We start from the raw sequence: 26,293 nt of genomic DNA on the forward strand, positions 1-26,293 counted from the left end.
AAAAAAAAAAAATTTTTTTTAATAGAGAAAATTGAGGAACGAACGTAAGGCTGAGCAGAGGGCCTGGGTGGCAAATGTGAGAAATACTTGTAGGGACTGATTGGAAAGGCTGACTAAAAGTAACAGCTGCCTCCTGGAATAAGGCCAATTATAACTGCAAGTAAAAGCATTGATAAGCAATGCTCAGAGTCCACTGGGGGCAGGAGATTGTGACGTTGCAATTCTTTTGTGTCAAATTCTATGTGAGGTTCTTTGGGCCTATAGAAATGAAAAATCAACATGCTGTCAAGGAGCTTTTGTTCAGTGCAGAGAAGGCCATCCCACCCTTCAAAACATATTTGTTTCTAACATTACCACCTTACTTTTCAAACGATCTTATTATAACATTGCAATATAACATGGCTGTCACTGCTTCTATTCTGTTCCATATAAGAAAAGTTAATAAGCAATCTCTTAGACACTTTCAGTTACGGTTATGCAAAATAATTTTATACCCAGGTACTTTATTCCCCGAGGCTGTGCTACGCCAAATGCTGACACTGTTCCAAAAAAAGAAGTTATCTTTCTGGATCCATTAAGGGAATCGTTATTACTAAAGAATGTTTTTATCTGTTCAAACAAACAAGCAAACAGGCCATTTCAATCGCTGTCGATACAAACCGATTTTATTAGGGTACTTAAATGCAAAAATACTTGTTCCAGGTGACCTAAGAATCAAACCAAATCTGCTCGGACGGAAACTTGCTAAGCAAGTTAAACTCAGTCAGGTGTAGGTCCCCAGAGCGCACATAACACAGGAAACACATATAAGCAAGAAGTACATTTACTTAAACACGGTAACAACCACAACTGGACAGAAAAAAACTACACATCTGTTCAATTTAAATGTGTAAAAAGTTCCCATAGTTACTTTTCAAAATGTTATGAGAAACATGATGCCTTCCAAGTTGAGGCTTGCAAAATAACTCACCCTGTCTGTATCAAATCCAGTCTCCAAATTGGTAAGTTACATTTTAGAAGGTTGTTTACAAAGCATTTAGGCTTTAACTTTTAAAAGCCAATCTCTAACCTAAAGACATGTGAACAGTAATTACAAATTATCTTTTTTATTAATAGGTTCCAGCTAAAAGGCAGTGTTTTTAACAAATCTGTTTTTGATAATAGATTCCCAGCTCATTTTATACAGATCTGTTTAAAAAACAAATTACGTGGAGTTCACTTCTAAAATCCCATGGAAAAAGCAGTTCAAAAAGTCCTCAAAACCATTACCATTCCTCTTTCTAGAAAATTCAGCTTTGCCTTGTATTTCTTTCTTTTTAAAGGATCAGTTCTTCATGAATAGGGACTCTTTTCTTTCTTTCTCTCTCTCTCTCTCTCTTTCTTTTTCTTTTCTGGGTTTTTTTTTTTTTTTTTTTTGTCAAGGAATTCATCCTCAAAACTCCCACAAATGGGCAAATAGATATGTTTGGAAATGTTCTTTGAAAATATTGTCTGAAAGAGCTTGAAACTGAAAATAGACCAAATATCCATCCATTTTAGTATAGCTTTATAAAAAAATACTACGTAGCAAGTGAAAGAAAATTTTGAACAAAACAAACTTCACAAACTTTTAAATGAAAAACAAAATACTGTTGGTCTACATGTACAGAATGATCTAATTTTTGTCTTTATTCTTGTTTACAATTATACTTGACTATCTTTAGAGACCAGAGGGTCCCAATGTTACCTAAATTGTTTCAGAGCAAACAGAATGAAGGAAAACTTCCACATATGTTTTAAGAAGCACGTAAACATTTATATCCAAATCTGTAAAGATAGCACATAAAGAAAAAATTATAGATCAGTATCACATAAATATTTATGCAAAAATTCTAAATAAAATGTTAGAAAATAGACTAACATCACATTAAGAAAATAATTCACCATAACCAAGTATGTTTTATGCCAGGAATGTATGAATGCTTGAGCATTAAAAAATATATTAATATCATTCACCTTATAAATAACCTAAAAGAGAAACATTACATGCTTATATCCATAGATGGGGGAAAGGCCTTTGACAAATTCAACAACCTTTCCTTATACAAATATTTGAGAAAATAGGACTAGATGAATACTTAACATTATATATTCTAAGAATCCAGCATTTTAATTAATGCAGAAATACAAACAGCATCCCTAGTAACATCAGAAACAAAAAAAGATGCCCTCGATGTCCACCACAGTTTTATAATTAGCCAATGCAATTAGATAAAACAAGTAGATGCATAAGAATTAGGAAAGAAGAATCAAAACTATGTCTATTTGAAGATGGTATGATAGGATACCTGGAAAACTTCAGAGAATTAATAATAAACAAATTCAAAAAAGAAAGCAAGACAGCAGGATGTAAAATTACAGTTGACCCTTGACAACATGGGTTTGATCTGCATGGGTCCACTTATACATGGATGTTTTTTGATAAACATTACAGTACTATAAATGCAATTTTTATTCCTTATGATATTCTTGGTAACATTTTCTTTTTCTGTAGCTTACTTTATTGAAAGAATGCAGTAAATACATATGGCATATAAAACGCATTAATCAACTGTTTACATTATTTATTGGTAAGTTTTCCAGGCAACAGGAGGCTATTAGTGGTTAAGTTTTGGGGAGTCAAAGTTACATGTGGATTTTTGACTCTGTGGGCGATAGGCATCCCTAACCTCCATGTTATTCAAGGATCAACTGTAATATGCAAAATCAAGGCCTTCAGATACATATATAATAACCAGTTAGAAAATAAGATGGAAGAGAAGACTCTATTTACAATGGTAACAGAAAGGATAAAATATTTGAGAATACACTTAAGAACTTCAACAAAGAGATAGAAAATATTTAAAAAAAACTAGTAAGAGCTGAATAATACAATAACTGAAATGAAAAATACACTAGAGGGAGTCAACAGCAGATTAGAGGATACAGAACAGATCAGTGACCTGGAAGACAGGGTAATGGAAAGCAACCAAGCTGAAGAGCAAAAAGAAGAAAGAGTAATAAAAAATGAGAACAGGTTAAGAGAACTCTGAAACATCATCAAGCATAATAACATTTGCATGATACGGATCCCAGACGAAGAAGAGAAGGGGGAAGAAAACTTATCTGAAGAAATACTAGCTGAAAACTCCCATAATGTGGGGAAGGAAACAGACACTTAGATTCAGGAAGCACAGAGAGCCCCTAACAAGTTGAATTCAAGGAGGCCCACAACAAGACATATAATAATTAAAGTGGCAAAAAGTAATGATAAAGAAAGTATCTTAAAAGCAGCAAAAAAAAAAAAAAAAAAAAGAAGAAAAGACAAGACAAGACAAGAAAAGACAAGACAAGACAAGACAAGACAAGACAAGACAAGACAAGACAAGAAAAGAAAAGAAAAGAAAAAAAAAGTGACATACAAGGGAAACCCCATAAGGCTATCAACTGATTTTTCAGGAAAAATTTTAGGCCAGAAAGGAGTGGCATGATATATTCAAAGTGCTGACAAGAAACAATCTACAACCATGTATACTCTACCTAGAAAGTTTATCATACAGAATTGAAGGAGAGATAGTTTTACAGACAGGCAAAAGTTAAAGGAGCTCATCACCACTAAACCAGCCTTATAAGAAATGTTAAGGGGAATTCTTTAAGTGAAAAGAAAAGTCTGTAACTAGAAGAAAATTATGAAAGGTAAAAATTTCAGTAAAAAAGCAAAAAAATCTAGTAAAGGTAGATTAATTACTTACAAAGCCAGTATGGAAGTTAAAAAAAAAGTACAAAAATAAATCGTATCTACAAAAATTTGTCAAGGTATACACAAAATAAAAATATGTGAACTGTGATATCATATATATAAAATGTGTAGGAGAGTAAAAATTTAGGGCTTTTAGAATGTATTTGCACTTAAGTGACCATCAACTTAATATAAACTGCTATATATAGCAGATGTTATCTATGAACCTAACAGTAACTACAAATCAAAAACCTATAATACATATACACAAAATGAAGAAAAAAGAATCTAAGCATAACACTGAAGAAAGCCATCACACCACAGAGAAAGGGCAAGAGAAGGAACAGAGAAAAACTACAGCCAGAAAACAATGAAAAAAATGTCATCGAGTACATGTCTATTACTTAAATGTAAATGAACTAAATGCTCCAATCAAAAGACACAGGGTAACTAAATGGATCAAAAAACAAGACCCTTCCATATCCTGCCTACAAGACACTCACTTCAGATCTAAATGTAGGTATAGCCTGAAAATGAAAAGGATGGAAAAAGACATTCCATGCAAATGAAAGTTTAAAAAAAAAAAAATCCAGGGTAGCAGTACTTTTATCAGACAAAATAGACTTTATTTAAAAAAAAAAAAATTGGGGGGCGCCTGGGTGGCTCAGTCGGTTAAGCGTCTGACTTTGGCTCAGGTCATATCTCACGGTCCGTGGGTTCGAGCCCTGCGTCGGGCTCTGTGCTGACAGCTCAGAGCCTGGAGCCTGCTTCCGATTCTGTGTCTCCCTCTTTCTCTGACCCTCCCCTGTTTATGCTCTCTCTCTGTCTCAAAAATAAATAAATGTTAAAAAAAAAAATTAAAAAAAAATTTTTTTTTAATGTTTATTTATTTTTGAGAGGGAGAGAGAGGGAGGGAGGGAGAGAGAGAGAGACAGACAGACAGACAGACAGACAGAGCATGAGTGGGGTAGGGGCAGAGAGAGAAGGAGACACAGAATCCGAAGCAGGCTCCAGGCTCTGAGCTGTCAGCACAGAGCCCGACGCGGGGCTTGAACTCACAGACTGAGAGATCATGACCTGAGCCAAAGTCGAATGCTCAACCGACTGAGCCACCCTGGCGCCCCAGACAAAATAGACTTTAAAAGAAACACTGTAGGGGCACCTGGGTGGCTCAGTTGGTTGAGTGTCCGACTTCAGCTCAGGTCATGATCTCACAGCTCATGAGTTGGAGCCCTATGTCAGGCTCTGTGCTGACAGCTCGGAGCCTGGAGCCTGCTTCAGATTCTGTGTCTCCCTCTCTCTCTGACCCTCCCCTGCTTGAGCTCTCTCTCTCTTTTAAAAATAAATAAACATTTAAAAATATATACATTAAAAAAATAAATAAATAAAAGAAACACTGTAGAAAGTGACAAAGAAGGGCATCATATGACATAATGATAAAGGGGTCAATCCAACAAGAGGATATAACAATTGTAAATATCTATGCACCCAACACAGCAGCACCTAAATACACAAAGTAAATTATTAACAGACATAAAGGGAGAAATTGACAGTATTACAATAACAGCGGGTAACTTTAACATCCAACTTATATCAACAGATAGATTATCTAGATAGAAAATCAACAGACAATGGCTTTGAATGCCACATTAGATCACATGAACTCAACAAATATACAGAACATTCCACCCCAAAACAGCAAAATACACATTCTTTTCAAATGCACATGAAACAATCTCCAGGACAGATCACATGTTAGGCCACAAAACAAGTCTCAATAAATTTAATAAGACTGAAATCGTATCAAGCATCTTTTCTGACCACAATGATATAAAACTAAAAAACAATTGCAAGAAAAAAACTAGAAAAAAACACAAATACATGGAAGCTAAACAACATGCTACAGACAAGACAACCAATGGGTCAACAAATAAATCAAAGAGACAATAAAAAAAATACACAGAGACAAATAAAAACAAAAACACGACAGTACAAAATCTTTGGAATACAACAAGAACAGTTCTAAAGGGGAAGTCTAAAGGGATGTCTGGGTGGCTCAGTTGGTTGAGTGTCCAACTCTTGATTTTGGCTCAGGTCATGATCCCAGGGCCGCAGGATAGAGACCCATGTTGGGTTCTGTGCTGAGCATAGAGCCTGCTTAAGATTCTCATTCTCTCTCTGTCTGTTTCCCCCTCTCTCCCATTTGCTTGTTTTAAGATAAAGAAAGAAAATAAAATAAAATGTGAAAATAAAATAAAATGTCTGTGTTATAGCAACAGACCTACTGCAAGAAACAAGAAAAATCTTGAGAAAGCCAACCTTACATCTAAAGGAACTTAGAAAAAGAACAAAGTCCAAAGTTAGTAGAATAAAGGAAATAAAGATTGGAGCAGAAATACATGAAACTTAAAACTAAAAAAAAAGAATCAATGAAACTACTTCTTTAAAAGCTTAAACAAAATTGATAAGCCTTTAGCCAGACTCATCAAGAAAAAAAGAGAGAGGACTCAAATAAACATAATCAGAAAAGAAGGAGGAGAAATAACAACTGACACCAAACAAAGAATTATAAGAGAATATTATAAAAAATTACATGCCAACAAATTGGACAACTTAGAAGAAATGGATAAATTCCTACAAATACACAATCTTCCAAAAATGAATCACAATAAAAAATTTGAACAAATTACTAGCAACAAATTGAATTGATAATAAAAAACTCCCAACAAACAAAAGTCCAGGGCCACATGTCTTCACGGGCAAATTCTACCAAACATTTAAAGAATACCTACTCTTCTCAAACTACTAAAAAAAAAAAAAAAAAAAATAGAAGAGGAAGGAACACTTCCAAATTTATTCTACAAGGCCAGAATTACCCTGATACCAAAGCCAGACAAAGGCAATACAAAACCAAAACCAAATCAAACCAAACCAAAACTGCAGGCCAATATCCCTGATGAACACAGATACAAAAATCTTCAACAAACTATTAGTAATTAGCTAATTAGCAAACCAAATTCAATAATACATTAAAAGGATCATTCACCAAGATCAGATGGGATTTGTTTCAGGGATGCAAGGGGGTTCAACATTCTCAAATCAATCAATGTGATACATTACATTAACAAGAGAAGGGATAAAAACCATATGACCATCTCAAGAGATGCAGAGAAAGCATTTGACAAAATAAAACATCCATTCAAGATAAAAACTCTGAACAAAGTGGTTTTAGAAGGAACATATCTCAACATAATAAAGCCCATATAGGAAAAACACAACTAACATCACACTCAATGGTGAAAAATAAAAGCTTTTCTTTTAAAATCAGGAACTAGACAAGGATGTCCACTGTTACCAATTTTATTCAACATGTATTTGAAGTCCTAGCTGCAGCAATCAGACAAGAAAAAAACAAATAAATAAATAAAAGTTATCCAAATTGGAAAAGACAAAGTAAAATTGTCACTATTTGCAGATGACATGATACTACATATAGAAAACACTAAAGATTACACCAAATAAAAAAAAACAACCAAACCTATTAGGGTAAATGAATTCAATAAAATTGTAGGATACTAAATTAATACACAGAAATCCGTTGTGTTTCTATTCTCTAATAATGAAGTATCAAAATAAAGAAATTAAGAAAATAATCCCATTTATAACTATACCAATAAGAATAAAATACCTAGGAATAAATTTCATCAAGGAGATGAAAGGCCTATACTATGAAAACACTGATGAAAGAAACTGAAGGTGATACAGACAAATGGAAAAATATACCATGTTCATTGATTGGGAGAACTAATATTGTTAAAATGTCCATACTACCCAAAGCAATCTAAAGATGGTATGCAATCCCTATCAGAATACCAAGAGTATTTTTCATAAAACTAGAACAAATAATCCTAAAATTTGTATGGAACCACAAAAGAACTTGAATAGCCAAAGCGATCTTGAGAAAAAACAAAGCTGGAGGGATCACAATCTCAGATTTCAAGATAATACCACAAAGCTATGATAATCAAAACAGTATGGTACTGACACAAAAATATAAACATCTAAATAAATGGAACAGGACAGGGAACTCACAAATAAACCCATGCTTGTATAGTCCATTTTTTTATTTTATTTTTTTAATATTTTTTTAACGTTTATTTATTTTTGAGATAGAGAGAGGCAGAGCACGAACGGGGGAGGGTCAGAGAGAGAGGGAGACACAGAATGGGAAGCAGGCTCCAGGCTCTGGGCCATCATCAGCTCAGAGCCCGACGCGGGGCTCGAACTCACGGACTGTGAGATCGTGACCTGAGCTGAAGTCGGACGCTTAACCGACTGAGCCACCCAGGCGCCCCTATAGTCCATTAATCTATGACAAAGGAGGCAAGATTATACAATGAGAAAAAGACAGTCTCATTAATAACTGGTATAAAGAAAAATGAACAGCTACAATCAAAGGAATGAAACTGAACCACTTTTTTTACACCATACTCCCCCAAAACCCCAAATGGATTAAAGGCCTAAATGTCAGACCTGAAACCATAAAACTCCTAAAATAAAACATAGGCAGTAATCTCTTGAACATTGACCTTAGCCACATATTTATGGATATGTCTCCTTAAGCAAGGGAAATAAAAGCAAAAATAAACTATTGGGAATTAACCAAAATACAAAGCTCTTGTGTGTCAAAGGAAACCATCAACAAAACAAAAAAGCAACCTACTGAATGGGAGATTATATTTGCAAATGATATATCCAAAATATATAAAGAACTTACAGAACTCAACACCAAAAAAAAAAAAACCCCAAACACTCCAATTAAAAAAATGGGCAGAGGAGGGGCGCCTGGGTGGCGCAGTCGGTTAAGCGTCCGACTTCAGCCAGGTCACGATCTCGCGGTCCATGAGTTCGAGCCCCGCGTCAGGCTCTGGGCTGATGGCTCGGAGCCTGGAGCCTGTTTCCGACTCTGTGTCTCCCTCTCTCTCTGCCCCTCCCCCGTTCATGCTCTGTCTCTCTCTGTCCCAAAAATAAAAAAAAAAAAAAAAAAAAAAAACGTTGAAAAAAAAAAAAAGAAAAAAAAAAAAAATGGGCAGAGGATCTGAACATTTTTCTAAAAAGGATATACAGATGGCCAACAGACACATGAAAAGATGCCCAACATCACTAATCATCAGGGGAAATGCAAACCAAAACCACAATGAAATATCACTCCACACCAGTCCAAATGGCTAATATCAAAGACAAGAGATAACAAGTGTTGGCAAAGATGTGGAGAAAAGGGACCCCAGTTTGCACTTTTGGTGGGAATGTAGATTGGTGCAACCACTGTGGAAAACAGTATGAAGCCTCCTCAAAAAATAAAAAATAGAAATATCAGGAGCACCTGGCTGTCTCAGTCAGAAAAGCATACGACTCTTGATCTCAGGGTCGTGAGTTCAAGCCCCATGTTGGGTGTAGAGATTACTTAAATAAATAAAACTAAAACAAACAAACAAACAAAAAACACACAGGGTCCAGGAATTCCATTACTGGGTATCTACCCCAAAAGAGCAAAACACTAATTTGAAAAGATATATGCAGCTCTATGTTTACTGCAGCATTATTTGTAATGGCCCAAATATGGAAGCAACCCAAGTGTCCACTGATGGATAAGTGGATAAAGATGTGGTATATATACACAATAAAATATTACTCAGCCATAAAAACAAATGAAATCTTGCCATTTGCAACAGCATGGATAGACCTAGAGGGTATTATTCTAAGTGAAATAAGTTAGAAAAAAACAAACACCATTATGATTTCACTTACATGTGGAATTTAAGAAACAAAACATATGAACAAAAAAATAGACTCTTAAATACAGACAATAAACTGGTGGTTGCCAGATGGGAGGTGGGTAGGGGGCATGGACAAAACAGGTGAAAAGGATTAAGAGGTACAAACTTCCAATTATAAAATAAGTCATGGAGATGAAAAGTATAGTGTAGGGAATAAATTTAATAATATTGTAATAATGTTGCATGGTGACAGATGATGACTGCATTTATCATAGTGAGCACTGAGTAATGTACAGAATTGTCAAATTGCTATTTTGTACACCTGAAACTAATATAACATTGTATGTTAACTCTATTCCAATTAAGAAAACCAAAAAAAAACTGTACCTGGAAAAAAAAAAAAAAGAATACACTTAAGAGACGTGAAAAAAATCTATGTGAAGGAAATGATGCCATCGTTGGAAACACACAAAGGTACCCTTGAACAAATGGAAATGTATCTCTTGTTCTTGGTTCTTGAATAGGATGCTTCATCATTATCAAGATATTAAATCTCCCTATGTTAATTTATAAATTTAATACAAGCTAATTTAAAAAAAATAGCACCAGGATTTTTTGTTCTGGAATGTGAAAAGTTGAAACTAAAGTTTGATCTTAGGTCAGTTTATCAACATGAAATAAAACTAACTTAGAGAAGAAAGCTATCTACTGGCATTCCTCTAAGAAAAGAACTTATTACAATTGAGCCAGTCCTACTCACCTCTAGCTGATTCTCTACCATGTGGAATGAGGATTTAGGATTGCTAAATCATCTAGTCTCCAAAATAAACTGAAAATCTCAATTTGCATGTGACATTTTACATGTGAACATGTTAGCAACTAATTAAAAAAAAATGCAGTTCAGGCAAAATAAAATCCACCTTGGGGCACCTGGGTGGCTCAGTCGGTTAAGCAGCTGGCTTCGGCTCAGGTCATGATCTCATGGCTCATGAGTTCGAGTCACGCATCAGGCTCTGTGCTGACAGCTCAGAGCCTGGAGCCTGCTTTAGATTCTGTCTCCCTCTCTTTCTGCCCCTCCCCCCCCCCACCACGCTCTGTCTCTCCATCTCTCTCTCAAAAATAAATAAACATTAAAAATATATATATTTAAAATAAAATCCACCTTGCAGATCATATGTAGCCCACAGGCTGTCCGTTTTTGAACTTTTGGATCTAACTGTTCTGTAAAGGTTCGGACAGTAGATAATTTTAGGCTTTCCACACCATAAACACCCTCTATTGCATATTCATGTCCATTTTTACATCATTAAAAAATGTAAAAGGACAGTCTTAGCTCAAGGGCTGTAAAAACCAGGCCTTGGATTTGGCTCTTGGGGTGGTAGCTTGCCCATCTTGGTTACTAGAGATCATTAGCTTTGAGATTCAACAAATACTTCCAAAGACAGCCATGTTATCTGACTTCTATCTCTCACAAATAATTTTTTAAATTAAGCTGGCGTAAGTATAATATATTTAAAATTCACTGCAGTGGGACATTTTATAACGCAATACATTTTCCTCCTGGTATACGGAAAATATTCAGGAAGCACACATCCTGAAAAGGAGTGTATGCATGATTTTAAGATACATTCCTACCATCTGTTACATTTTAACTGCTCTTACAAATGAAGCCATATTGCTTGAAAAATGTTCCCTATTTTACTCCAATCATGTTCTCAAAAACAGTATTATCAGGTTTACAATTTAGACTTTTCTGTTCAAGCACTATAAGGGTGGTTCTTCTTGGCTGGCTGGCAGCTGTACTCATTTCCTTTTTAATCCCTTAAAAAGAAGCATGTTTGATAAAGTTGGATAATAGCGTCTCTTTCTCAGATAGGCCAGGAACCTTATAATCCTATTAGACTAATGATGTGGCAAACATCAGAGGAAAAGTCATAGCCAATTCATCCTTACAGATCACTTTGGTACTGAACCAACTTCAGAAGGGACATCAGTGATATGATCTGACCCTGAACAACTGTGAAACTTGTTAGGAGACTATAAAATCTCTTTCCTAGAATTCTTTAAAAATAGGATAGTGAGACTTAAAAAATAACTACATGTGAAGATTGAGAAGATAGGGTATCAGCTCTCAAATACCTTTTATGTAAAAAAAAATTTTTTTTTAATGTTTTATTTATTTTTGAGACAGAGAAAGATAGAGCATGAGCAGGAGAGGGGCAGAAGAATCTGACAGAGAATCCAAAGCAGGCTGCAGGCTCTGAGCTGTCAGGACAGAGCCCGACTCGGGGCTGGAACTCACAAACTGCGAGATCACGACCAGAGCCGAAGTCGGATGCTTAACCTACTGAGCCACCCAGGTGCCCCTCTCAAATACCTTTTAAACTTCACAATTCATTGAAAAGATATTGGGAGTATCAGTCATAGCATTATTTACCAAATCAAATTTGATCCTGGATCACTACTGATCTGACTCTAGTTCTACCCCGGTTGTACTCAGTCTTTTTACATCAATAACCAAACCAACCCAGGACTAAGGATTTCCTAGAGCTTGGCTGAACCAATATCCCTATGCTTCTTAATTAGTATCTCTAATTTTAGGGAAGAACAAACTTAAAAGTAGCTTGTAAAAATTAAGGACGGGGGGGCGCCTGGGTGGCGCAGTCGGTTAAGCGTCCGACTTCAGCCAGGTCACGATCTCGCGGTCCGTGAGTTTGAGCCCCGCGTCAGGCTCTGGGCTGATGGCTCGGAGCCTGGAGCCTGTTTCCGATTCTGTGTCTCCCTCTCTCTGCACCTCCCCTGTTCATGCTCTGTCTCTCTCTGTCCCAAAAATAAAAAAATAAAATAAATAAAAAAAATAAAAAAAAAAAATTAAGGACAGGGGTGTGCTAGAGTAGGCAAGCTAATTGTTAAGTAACAGGATCTGTTAAACACAGCTATCACTAAAGGCTAAATTACATAAACTATGATGAACCATAACTTATTAAAAACAATGATGTTGAAGTTAAAAACTTATCACTCCCTAATTATTTTCCATTTTACCCTTATCTGTATTCTTTTTCTTTTTTAATGTTTATTTATATTTGAGAGAGAGAGAGAGAGACAAAGTGTGAACGAGGGAGGGGCAAAGAGAGAGGGAGACAGAATCCAAAGCAGGTTCCAGGCTCTGAGCTGTCAGCACAGAGCCCGATGTGGGGCTTGAACCCACAAACTGTGAGATTGTAACCAGAGTCCAAGTCAGACACTTAACCGACTGAGCCACCCAGGCACCCCATACCCTTATTTGTACTCTTGACATTATTTACATTTATTATATTTACATGGTAGAAATATTATGTAATGGTGTGCTATCAAGAATTTTCTCCAAACTATGCATTGTCATCATGTTGGTAATCTGAAATTGACTGTACTGGGAGTATTTATACCACACAAATAGGCAAATAATATAAATCAATCCCAATCCCATTTCCCAAAGAGTCAGTTTAGTTATAAACATTTAAAAGCACACTACTGGCTTGGAGGGCAGCAGTCTCTGGTTGGCTCATGTACAGATTCCATCTCAATCCTTCTTGTGCTAACACCATAAAATAGACCCAAAAACAAAAATAAAGAAAGAAAAAGAAAAAAAGAAAATAAAAGAGTTGCTGAGCAGAATACTCATTTTTCTCAAGTGCCATGAAGCACTGTCCAGGATACATCATATACTAGGCTACAAAACAAGTCTCAATGAGTTTAAAAAGAATGAAATCATAGCAAGCATCTTTTCTGACCATGATGATTTAAACCTAGAAATCAATTACAAGAAGAAAACTGGAAAAATCACAAATATATGGAGATTAAACATGCTACTGAACAGCCAATGGGACAACAAAGAAATCAAAGAAATTAAAAAATACGTGGAAACAAATAACAAAGGAAACACAACATACTAAAATCTATGGGATGCAGCAATAGTGGCTCTAGCAGGGAAGTTTATAGCATACAGGCCTACCTATAGAAACAGGAATAATCTCAAATAAAACATCTACCTTTATACCTACAGGAATTAGAAAAAGAATATAGTCCAAAGTCAGCTGAAGGAAATAATATAGATCAGAGCAAAAATAAATGAAACAGAGACTAGAAAAGACAATAGAAAAGATCAATGAAACTAAGAACTGGTTCTTTGAAAAGATAAAATTGACAAACCCTTCACTAGACTCATCAAAAAATTAGAGAGGCTCAGGGCACCTGGCGGGCTCAGTCAGTAGAGCATGCGACTCTTGATCTTGAGATTGTAAATTCGAGTCCCACATTGGGTGTAGAGAGTACTTAAAAAAAAACTCTTTAAACAAATAAGAGAGGGCTCAAATAAATAAGAAATGAAAAAGGAGAAATTACTACTGATGCCACAGAAATACAATGGATCATGTAAGAGACTATTATAAACAATTATACACCCACCAAGTGGACAACTTAGAAGAAATGGATAAATTTCTAAAAACATACAATCTTCAAAGATGGAATCAGGAAGAAATAAAAAATCTGAACAGACTGATAACTAGTAAGAACATAGAATCAGTAATAAAAACCCCCCAATGAACAAAAGTCTAGGACCAGACATCTTCACCGGTGAATTCTACCAAACATTCAAAGATTTGAGACATATCCTTTTCAGACTCTTTCAAAGAACAAACAAACAAAAATGAGTTTCCTAAACTCATTTTATGAAACCAGCATAACAAAACCAGACAAGGACAGACACACACACACACACACTACAGGCCAATACCCTTGATGGACCTAGATGCAAAATCCTCAACAAAATATAGGAAAGTGAATTCAACAACCCATTAAAAAGATCATACACTAGGGTGCCTGGGTGGTTCAATCAGTTGAGTGTCCAACTCTTGATTTTGGCTCAGGTCATTATCCCAGGATCAAGTGTGGAGCCTGCTTAAGATTCATTCTTTCTCTTTCTCTCTCTCTCTCTCTCTCTCTCTCTCTCTCTCTCTCTCTCTCTCCCTCCCTCCCTCCCTCTGCTCCTCTCCCCCACTCAGTCTCTCTTTCTCTAAAAGTAAAAGTAATAATTAAAAAAAAAAAAAAGAAGAAGAAGAAAAAGATCATACACCATGACCAAGTGAGATTTATTCCAGGGATAAAAGAATGGTTTCACATTTGCAAATCAGTGTGACATACCACATTAACAAAATGAAAACCAAAAATTATATGCTCATTTCAACAGATGCAGAAAAAGCATTTGACAAAATTCAACGTCTATTTATGATACAAACTCTTGACAAAGTGGATATAAACAGAACATAACTCATCATAATAAAGGCCATATGTAATAAGTGCATAGCTAACATCACACTCAACAGCAAAAAAGCTGAAAGTTTTTCTCATAAGATCAAGAGCAAAACAAGGATGCCCACTCTCACTACTTTTATTCAATACAGTATTGGAAGTCCTGACCAGAGCAATTAGGCAGGAAAAAGAAATAAAAGGCACTCAAATTTATTTATTTATTTATTTATTTATTTATTTATTTATTTATTTATTAACGTTTATTTATTTTTGAGACAGAGAGAGACAGAGCATGAACGGGGGAGGAGCAGAGAGAGAGGGAGACACAGAATCGGAAACAGGCTCCAGGCTCCGAGCCATCAGCCCAGAGCCCGACGCGGGGCTCGAACTCACAGACCGTGAGATGGTGACCTGAGCTGAAGTCGGACACTCAACCGACTGAGCCACCCAGGCGCCCCAAGGCACTCAAATTTAGAAAGGAAGAAGTAAAACTATCGCTATTTGTGGACATGATTTTATATACAGAAAGCCCTAAAAACTCCACCAAAAAACTATTACAGTAAACAAATTCAGTAAAGTTGCAGGGTACATAATAAACAAAAACCTTTTATGTCTTTATAATCTAACAACTAACAGAAAAAGCCCAAATAGGCAAAGCAATCTTGAGAAAGAACAAAGCTGAAGGTATGATATTTCCCAGTTTCAAACTATACTAATCAAAACAGTATGGTATTGGCATAAGAATAGACACAAAAATCAATGGAACAGAATAGAGAGCCCAGAAAGAAACCCAAGCATATATGCTCGGTTTATGACAAAGGAGGCAAGAATATACAATGGGGGTAAGGGTAGTCTCTTTAATAAATGGTGATGGGAAAACTGGACAGCCACATGCAAAAAAATGAAACTGGACCACTCTCTTACACCATACACAAAAATTAACTCAAAATGGATTAAATACTTGAATACAAGACCAGAAGCTATAAAACTCCTACAAAAAAACATAGGCAGTAAGCTCTGTGACGCTGCTCTTGGGGATAGTGTGTTTGGATACAATTCCAAAGGCAATTGTTGCTCCAAAGGCAACAAAAACAAAAATAAAACAACGGGACTATATCAGACTAAAAAGCTTCCGTACAGTGAAACAAACTGTCAACAAAGTTAAAAGGCAACCTACTGAATGGGAGAAGACATTTGTCAATCATATATCTAATAGGAGTTAATATCCAAAATACAAAGAACTCGTACAGCTCAATACCAACAAAAAATAAAAATAATCCAATTAGAAAATGAACAGGATCTGAATATACATTTCTCCAAAGAAGACATGCAGATGACCAACGACAGGTGAGCAAATGCTCAACATCACTAATCACAATGAGATATCACCTCACACCTGTCAGATTTGCTATTATCAAAAGAACAAGAAATAACGAGTGTTGGTCAGAAGGTGGAAAAAACGAAGCTTCACATACTGTTGGTAGAAGTGTAAATTTGTGCAACCACTATGGAAGACAGTATGGAGGTTCTTAAAAAAGTTAAAAATAGAACTAACATATGATCCAACATTTCCACTTCTGGGCAATTATCCAAAGAAAAGGAAAACAGTAACTTGATATGTATCCCTATGTTTTTTGCAGCATTACGTATAATAGCGAAGACATGGAAATAACCTAAGTCCATCCACAGATGAATAGACAAAGACGTGGGAGGGGCACCTGGATGGCTCAGTCAGTTAAGAGTCTGACTTAGGCTCAGATCATGATCACATGGTTCGTGAGTTCAAGCCCTACATTGGGCTCTATGCTGACACTCAGAGCCTGGAGCTTGCTTCAGATTCTGTGCCTCCCTCTCTTTCTAAAAATAAAGAAACATTAAAAAAAATTAAAAAAAAAAAGATGTGGTACATGCATGCGCAAACACATGCACACACACAACAGAATACTGCTCAAAGAAAAGAATGAAATCTTGCCATTTGCAACAATATAGATGGACCTAGAGGGTATTGTGGTAAAGTGAAATAAGTCAGGCAGAAAGACAAATACCACATGATTTCACTTATATGTGGAATCTAAAAAATAAAACAAGCAAACAGAACAAAACTAAACTCATAAAGAGAATACATTGGTGGTTGCCAGAGGGGAGTGTGTGTGTGGGTGGTGAAATGTTGGAGGAGGATCAAGGGGTACATACAAACTTCCAGTTATAAAAATAAATAGAGCACTGGGGTGGCTCAGTCGTTCGAGAGGCTGACTCTCGGTTTCTGCTGAGGTCATGGTTCGTGGGTTCCAGCCCCACATCTGGTTCCACTGACAGCATAGAGCCTACTTGGGATTCTCTTTCTCTCACCCTCCCTCTTTTGCTGCCCCTTCCCCACTTGCACTCCCTCTCAAGATAAACAAACATTTAGAAAATAAGTCAGAGAGATGTAATGTACAGCATGGTGACTATAGTCAATAATGTATTGCAAAAGTGAAAGTTGCTAAGAGTAAATCTTAAAAGTTCTCATCACAAGAAAAAAAATTGTGTAATTTTATATGGTGACAGATGGTAACTAGATATACTATGGTGATCATTTTGCAAAGTATACAAATATCCAATCATTATATTATACACCTGAAACTAATATAATGTATGTTAATTATACTTCAATTTTTAAAGTGCCTCCAAAAAGGTGCCTAAATATTTATAAAATAAAATCTTTTAGGGATCACTAGAAATGCCATCCTTTTTGAACATACATCCCTTCTCTTTAAACAAAGAATTATATTTTCTAATAAATAGCAAATGGTGAGAAATTTTGGAATTTCCACAATTAGTGTTTTGGGGAAAGACTTATGATGGGTTATTTTATTTTTTGTCCTTTGTCTCTTATATCAAATACTTTCTTCTGTGAAAAGAGCTGTTGCCCAAAGGCAACATAAAAGTAGCCTTGAGAACAAAGATAGACCAATTTGCTCCCGCCCACCTCCAGGAAGTAATTAAGAAGGCCCAGAGTAACTCTATGCAATACAAAGGCCAGATTCACCAACAAATGGTTCGGATGCTATTTGGGTCATTTCAGATATATGGAGTATCTCATTCGAGTTACTTCAAAGAACATCAAAATTAGTATGAAAAAAAATTAAGGCATGTGTGTAAAGAGCATTGCACACATTAGTTTTGTTTTTTTCTGTAAGTTTTTCTTGGAGTGCTACAAATACTTTAAATACCCAAGCGGAATTGGAAAAAAATTATATACAAAGGACAGACATTGTTTTTAATTTACTCTTTTTTAGGTAGTTGAAAGACAAAAATCCCTGAATGCCAGTTGGTGATGTGTGCCATACTAATACTACTATATCATCCAATTAAAAAGTGCATTAATCAGGACAAAGGGCCAGGTGTTTGTTCTTTACAGTAAAAGGACATCAAAAAGTCAAAAGAAAGTAGTTTTCAGGACTGAGGAATTACTACCTAACTCTAAACTTGAATATACCAACATTCTGCATTTTATTCTATAGGAAATTTGCAAATATGATGCAGTATACTGAGACTCACACTGAAAATCAATCACATGCATTTTCCACCAAGTAATGAAAAATAGTAAACCACTCATTAAAGTTTTAAAGGTTATTTCCAAGCATTAATGTGTCCATGTATGTCGGTGGTAGAACCTTCAAAGGTACCCTTAGTTGTCAATATTTAATATTTGAATGAAATTTAAAAATGTTGTCATGTCATGATGTATTTGATCTCTAAAAAAATCATCTGTAAACCCAACTTAAGTGGATGATTTTGTTTGCACAAACCTACTTTGATGACCACTTGGGAATATGGTTATAATTGTGCTTTTGATAGATCAAAAAGAGTGAAAAACATCTCCACATTATACTTTATTTAAAATCAACAAAATGATCAACACAGTTATAGGTAAATGGCAATTCAGTACATTTAGTTGGATAATATTTTTAAAAGTCACATATTCACAAGTACACAGATCCTTTCCCAACATCGAACATTTTAGTCTATGTAGTCAAAGTCTTCTGGAATTCCAAAATTTTTATCAATTTTATTTTCTTCCAAACCAAATTTTCTTTTCGCCCAAGATTTTATTGCAAATATATTATCTATAAAGAAAATCGAGAAATACTTTTAAGAATTGAAAACACAATCATAAAACATTTCAAATATAATTATATTCTTTTTTGTTACTTCTATTACTTTCAGAAGTATCAACATAAGAATTTTGCTGTACTTTCAAAAGTCATGGCAATTAATTTCAGAAGAAAATAATTAGTATTTTAAGTAACGAAATCGCATATTTAAACATTCAGCAAGTTAGTTGCCAGCAGAAAGACTACCTGCGTTAAGAATAATCCAAAAACAGGGAAAGGCTAACAATGGTGTCTCTTCCACATTTCCACAGCACAGGCTGGGACTCTGTTACCTCGGGAATTACAGTTGCTCCTGTTCCCAGAGGGTACACATTCTCTCCAGACCTTTTTCCCTTCCCCACAAATAATAATGGTTTCCAGATAATCAGTCCAGCGTGAGGGAGAATGGGTGAAGAGAACAGAAGGTAGTTTGCCTATTTTTAGACGAAGGTAGGAATAGATGTAGCCTTATTGTCCTCTAGGTGGGATTTAAATGCATTTTGCCGCTAGAAAAAAAGTGTTATATTTACTTAAAAGAATTTATCCCAAGGAAACAAAATAAACTGTGTACAAAGATTTATGGTTAATCTTTACAGCAGTGTAATAAAAGAAAGCATAAAAGCAATCTAAATATCTAAACTTTTGGAAGGGCATCTCCGCTCAGGCAGTGAGGGAAGCAGGGTAATAATACCAACAGGCTCACAGTGCCTGCACTTGGAGAACGGGGTGACTGTGAGGTTTCTGTGTGTTTTTTTCACACATTTTCTCTAACGTATACACACCACCTTTACAATGAACATGTTTTATAAAGAAATGATGGTGCGAAGTTTTCTGGTTCAGAATATTTGACAAAATGTTAAGTGCTGTATTGATAGTGATGATGAAGGGTTAGAAGAGGTTCCTCTGGAGTGTCACAGGCTGAATTGTGTCACCTCCTCCAAATTCATATTCAAATTAATTGTAGTCCTAGAATCCAGTACCTAAGAATAGAACCTGGGTCTTCAAAGAGATGATTAAGTTAAAACGAGCTTGTTAAGGTGGGCCCTAATCCAATCTGCTCGGTGTCCTGATGAGAAAAGGAAATGTAGATACACTGATATCATGAGTATGCACAGCAAAGACCATGTGAAGACACAGGAAGATGGCCACCTACAAGCCAAAGACACCTCGGAAGAAATCAAACCAGCTAACTCTTGATTTTGGCCTTCCAGCCTCCACAAGTGTGACAAAATAAATTTCATTTGTTTAAGCCACCCAGCCTGAAGCACAGGCTCACCTCATTTTATTGTACTTTGCAGACAGTGCGTTTTTTACATACTGAAGGTGTGTGGCAACTGTATGTTAGCAAGTCTATGAGCACCATTCTTCCAACAGCATTTGCTCACTTCAGATATTTATTATGTCACATTTTGGCTAATTTTCACATACTTGAAACTTTTTCATTAGTATTATTATATTTGTTATGGTGATCTGTGAGCACTGATCTTTGATGTTACTATTGTAATTGCTTTGGGGTGCCACAAACTGTACCCATATGAGACAGCGAAATTAAATATTTTGTATGTTCTGATGGTCCCACCAACTGGCTGTTCCCCCATCTCTCTCCTCTCCTCAGACCTCCCTATTTTTCTGACATACATTACTGAAATTAGGCCAATGAATAAACCCTACAATGTCATCTAAGTGTTCAAGTGAAAGGAAGGGTTGCACATCCCTCATTTTAAATCAAAAGCTGGAAATGATTAAGTCTCATGAGGAAGGGGTGTCAAAAGCCAAAAACAGGCTGAAAACTCGGCCCCTTGTGCCAGACAGCCAAGTCGTGAGTGCAAAGAGTTCTTGAAAGAAATTACAACTGCTACTCTGATGAACACACAAATGATTAAGAAAGTGAAACAGCTTCATTGCTGATGTGGAGAAAGTGTGAGTGCTCTGGACAGAAGGTCAAAAAAAGCCACAACATTCCCTTTAAGCCAGAGCCTAAGCCAGAGCAAGGCCCTAACTCTCCTCATTCCTGTGAAGGCTGAGAGAGGTGAGGAAGTTGCAGCAAGAGTTTGAAGGTAGCAGAGGTTGGTTCATGAGGCTTAAGGAAAGAAGCCATCTCCATCACATGAAAGTGCAAGAGGAAGCAGCAAGTGTTGATACAGAAGCTGCAGCAAGTTACCCAGGAGATCCAGCTAAGATAATTCATGAAGGTGGCTACACCTTCAATGTAGACCAAACAGCCTTCTACTGAAAGAAGATGCCATCTGGGACTTCCGTAGCTAGAGAGGAGAAGTCAGTGCCTGGGTTCAAAGCTTCAAAGAACAGGATGACTCTCTTGCTGGGGGCAAATGCAGCTGGTGACTTTAAGCTGAAGTCTGTGCTCATTTACCATTCCCCTAATCCTAGAGCCCTTAAGAACTCGGTTAAATCTACCCTGCCTGTGCTCTATAAATGAAAGAAAGTCTGGGTGACAGCAGCACATCTGTTTACAACATGGTTTGCTGAATATTTTAAGCCCACTTTTGAGACCTACTGCACAGAATAAAGGATTCCTTTCAAAGTATTACTGCTCATTGGTAACACACCTGGTCACCCAAGAACTCTGATGGAGATGTAGGAGATTAATGTTGTTTTCATACCTGCTAACACGACATCCATTATGTGGCCCATGGATCAAGGAGTAGTTTTGACTTTCAAGTCTTCTTTTTTAAGAAATACACTGCAGAAGGCTATAGCTGCCATAGACCGTCATTCCTCCGATGAATCTGAACAAAGTAAATTAAAAACCTCTGGAAAGGATTCACCATTCTAGATGCCATTAAGAACATCCATGATGCATGGAAAAAAGTCAAAATATCAACATTAACAAAAGTTTGGAAAAAGTTGGTTCCAACTCTCAAGGATGACTTTGAGAGGTTCAAGACTTCAGGGGAGGAAGTAGCTACAGATGTGGTGGGAATAGGGAGAGAATTAGAAGTAGAAGTGGAGCCTGAAGATGTGACTAAATTGCTGCGGTCTCATGATGAAACTTCAACAGATGAGGAATTACTTCTCATGGATGAGCAAAGAATGCGATTTCTTGAGATGGAATCTATTACTGGAGAAAGTGCTGTGAAGATTGTTGAAATGACCAATAAAGGATTTAGAATGTTACACAAACTTAACTGATAAAGCAGCAGTAGGGTTTGAGAGAAGGGACTCCAATTTTTTAAATTTTTTTTTTTTTCAACGTTTTTTATTTATTTTTGGGACAGAGAGAGACAGAGCATGAACGGGGGAGGGGCAGAGAGAGAGGGAGACACAGAATCGGAAACAGGCTCCAGGCTCCGAGCCATCAGCCCAGAGCCTGACGCGGGGCTCGAACTCACGGACCGCGAGATCGTGACCTGGCTGAAGTCGGAGGCTTAACCGACTGCGCCACCCAGGCGCCCCAGGGACTCCAATTTTGAAAGAAGTTCTATTGTGGATAAAATGCTAGCAAACAGCATCACACGCTATAGGGAAATAATTCATGAAAGGAAGAGTCAATCAATGTGGCAAACTTCATTGTTGTCTTATTTTAAGAAAGTGCTGCAGCCACCCTGACCTCCAGCAGTCACCGCCCTGATCGGTCAGCGGCCATCAGCATGGAAGCAAGCCCCTCCACCAGCAAAGACTACAACTCGCTGAAAGCTCAGATGATAGTTAGCATTTCTTAGCAATAAAATTTTTTTTTAAGTTTTATTTTATTTTATTTGAGAGAGAGACTGTGTGAGTGGGGAAGGGGTAGAGAGAGGGAGAGAGAGAGAATCCCAGGCAGGCTCCAGGTCACCAGCACAGAGCCTGATGCGCGGCCTGAACTCATGCAACCGCAAGATCAAGACCTGAGCCAAAACTAAGAGTCATATGCTCACCTGACTAAGCCAGCCAGGCGCCTCAGCAATAAAATATTTTTAAAGTAAGGTAAGTACATTGTTTTTTTAGACATAATGCCATTGCACACTTAATACACGTAACTTTTATAGGTAGTGGGGAAAAAAATTCATTTGACTTACTTTGTTATACTATTCACTTCATTGCAGTGTTCTGGAACCGAACCTACAATATCTGTCAGGTATGACTATATTTTATGTTACCCTTAATAAGTTAATACCTGCAGTTTGATCACCTTTAAAAATACTGTTTTAGGAAGTTTAATTCCAAGTATCAAATAATGATAACTGAATGTTTGGAATGAAGTTTGTTTCTAAGTGAATACTACTACATCAAATAGAATAACATTAATGAAATATCCCCAATTCTTTCAATTAAAGTATAATCGAATAACAACAGAAATTAAAAAATGAATCTTTATGTAACAATTTAAAACTAATCTTTAGTTTTCATGAGGACCTAAGAGAGACTTCTAATAACATGAGGCACTCCAGAATGATCTGTTTAGTTTTACTAGTGTCTGCATCACCATCCATTCTTGTCAATCACAGTCAAATACTTACATAGGACCCACTGCTACATAAAACAGGGATTAAGTGTATTACAGGTACTTGATAATGTAAAGAGCCTATGCCTTCAAGCTGACACAAGATTAGAGAGAGAAAAATCAATTTATTACTAAATAATCCCGAAGTGTTATGTATGTTAAAGAGAAAAGATCAAGTATTATGTGCACAGCACCCAGAACAGGCTCCAAAAGCACAGAAAGATTTCCAGGAAATGAGAGAACAGATACAACACTGCAACTTCAAACCTGGATCAGGACAGAAAGAACTCACCACAGTAAGACTACAGGCTTTGTACGAAGGAGGTGTGGGCTCGCATGAGAGCAAGAAACCATTTTATTATAAACTTCCAAAGATTACACTTGATCTTAGCCAAAAGGCGAAGAAGCAATTAAACCTCCAAAGATTAAAACAAACAAAAGAACATATAAAAGCCCAGCCACAATGCTTGATGGACCAATTCAAAAAGACTGATGAAGAACATATCTCGGGCTGCTGGATGTCTACCTTCAAGACAACGTCACCTAAAATCTTAACAACTGATTTCCTGTCAAATAATTTTCCTGTTATGTAGAAATTTTTATAAATGGATAAAAGAAAATAGGTGTGTGTATGTCTGTCTTAAAGAAAGACCCCCAAGACTAGTAGAATTTCTGTTAATTTCTATGGTGGTATACCCAGTATATATATAGAAACAGGATGGCAATAGCATGCATGACTCTGTTTATGATCTCACAACATCTATCCCCCTCCCCCCCCCCCATTCACTAAGATGCCTCTCACACACAGTCATAACTTCAGTATGTTAATTATGAAGGTTTTATAAAATTTGTTAAATCACATTTAAAGTATATTTAATGCCATAAATCATTTAGATGTGATATTTCTATTACATTTATATCCTAAAGTAATCTCTCATTTTATAAAACTGAAATACTAAATTACTGAACAGTAAACATCCTCTATTCTAGATACATTTTAAGGACCTTTTTAGGAAAAAGGAAAACCAAACCTTAACTAATAATTACAGGACAATCTCTGGTTATAAGTATTAAAGATGTTTTCTTTTTGCTTGTTTTGAAGACAGGTTGATTTTCTGAGGTGCAAGTTGTTTTAACTCCATATTCTTATCATAACACTTTTCTGTTGGAAGGAGAAAATTGTAACTTCAGATGGAAACATGGTTCCTAACAGCTGTTTATGCTGTGCTAAAAATATCTTTCTTCCTATATGATTTTAAAAGTTTTAGGTTCGGGTATCTGGGTGTTTCAGTCGGTTAAGCGTCTGCCTTCACCTTCGTAAAGCATCCGCCTTCAGCTCAGGTCTTGATCTCATGGTTTGTGAGTTCGAGCCCCATGTCCAGCTCTGTGCTGACAGCTCAGAGCCTGGAGCCTGCTTCAGATTCTGTGTCTCCCTCTCTCTCTGCTCCTCCCCTGTTCGCACTCTGTCTCTGTCTCTCTCAAAAATAAATAAACATTAAAAAAAAGTTTCAGGTTCTTTCTAAGCTAATAACGTTAGGGGAAAAAGAAGTTGTTCAAATTGTTCCTTTTTTTCATCATAACTGGAAGTTTGTGATCAAGTGGAAAATAAAAGCATTTTTTAAGAGAATGGGAAAAGGGGAGTATTTGTTCATCTCTATGTCTAATGTTGTGCTAAAGGGCTTACAAACTGTTTTTATTTAATCCTCTCAAAATGTAAAGTACATATAATCTACAATGAAGAAGCAGGTTCAGAGAAGTTCAATAAGTCATACAGCAAAAATAAGGAACACAATCTGGATTCCTTGCAAAAGTCAAGTTCTTCCCACCATGCACACAGGCTGCATGTTCCTGCTGCTTACTGAGCTGTTTTGCTGAGAACTATTGGGAGAAATCACTTTGTGACTCTTGTCTTATTTTTAATCCACTTGCCTTTTTTTCTCACTCAAAATTTTGTATTTCTCAAATCCATATGATATCACTGTATTTATTATTTATTTATACTTACTGGACATACATTTCATTCTTCTCTTTTCTTTAATGGGAGCTTGCTGTTTTTACCCTCTTCTTTCCTTATCACTAAAGCATTACATTATTTATGAAATGTATTACTTTTGTAATAAATAAGATTGCAATTTTATTTTTGAGACAGAGAGACAGAGCATGAACAGGGGAGGGGCAGAGAGAGAGGGAGACACAGAATTGGAAGCAGGCTCCAGGCTCCGAGCCATCAGCCCAGAGCCTGACGCGGGGCTCGAACTCACAGACCGCGAGATCGTGACCTGAGCTGAAGTCGGACGCTTAACCGACTGAGCCACCCAGGCGCCCCAAGATTGCAATTTTATAGGAGCCAATTACACTGATTTTATCAATCTACTTAATTCTAAAATAGACAAGGAAGAGTGCTTTAAAAATTTTTTTTAAAAATGTTTATTTATTTTCTGAGAGAGAGGGAGAGTGCAAGCAGGGAATGGGCAGAGAGAGACAAATGATCCCAAGTGGGCCCTGCGCTGACAGCAGAGAGCCCAACGTGGGGCCTGAACCCACGAACCATGAGATCATGACCTGAGCTGAAGGCAGATGCTTAACCGACTAAGTCACCCAGACACCCCTAGGAAGAGTGATTCTTTTTTTTATTATTATTAAGAAATTTTATGTTTATTTATTTTGGAGAGAGAGAGAGGGAGAGAGCATGCACGCACGCACACAGGAGAGGGACCGAGAGAGAGAGAAGGAGACACAGAATCCAAAGCAGGCTCCAGGCTCTGAGCTGTCAGCACAGGGCCTGATGCAGGGCTCCAACTCGCCAACAGGTAGATTATGACTCAAGCCAAAGTCAGACGCTTAACCGACTGAGCTACCCAGGCACCCCAGGAAGAGTGATTCTGAAACATTTTGT

General features: G+C 36.6%; 1 protein-coding gene across 1 annotated transcript in view; it reads right to left on the reverse strand.

The window, feature by feature from the left end:
- Window positions 1-18,682: 18,682 nt before the first annotated feature.
- The window catches only part of MND1 (meiotic nuclear divisions 1), a 65,724-nt gene continuing 58,113 nt past the window's right edge, over window positions 18,683-26,293 (reverse strand). Inside the window, exon 8 of the mRNA XM_058721124.1 lies at window positions 18,683-18,929. Within this exon, the coding sequence (XP_058577107.1) occupies window positions 18,823-18,929 (107 nt within the window). The 3' untranslated portion in view covers window positions 18,683-18,822. The remainder of the gene's footprint in view (window positions 18,930-26,293) is intronic.

Source organism: Neofelis nebulosa, chromosome 3 (assembly GCF_028018385.1).
Source record: "Neofelis nebulosa isolate mNeoNeb1 chromosome 3, mNeoNeb1.pri, whole genome shotgun sequence".
Classification (NCBI taxonomy): Eukaryota; Metazoa; Chordata; class Mammalia; order Carnivora; family Felidae; genus Neofelis; species Neofelis nebulosa.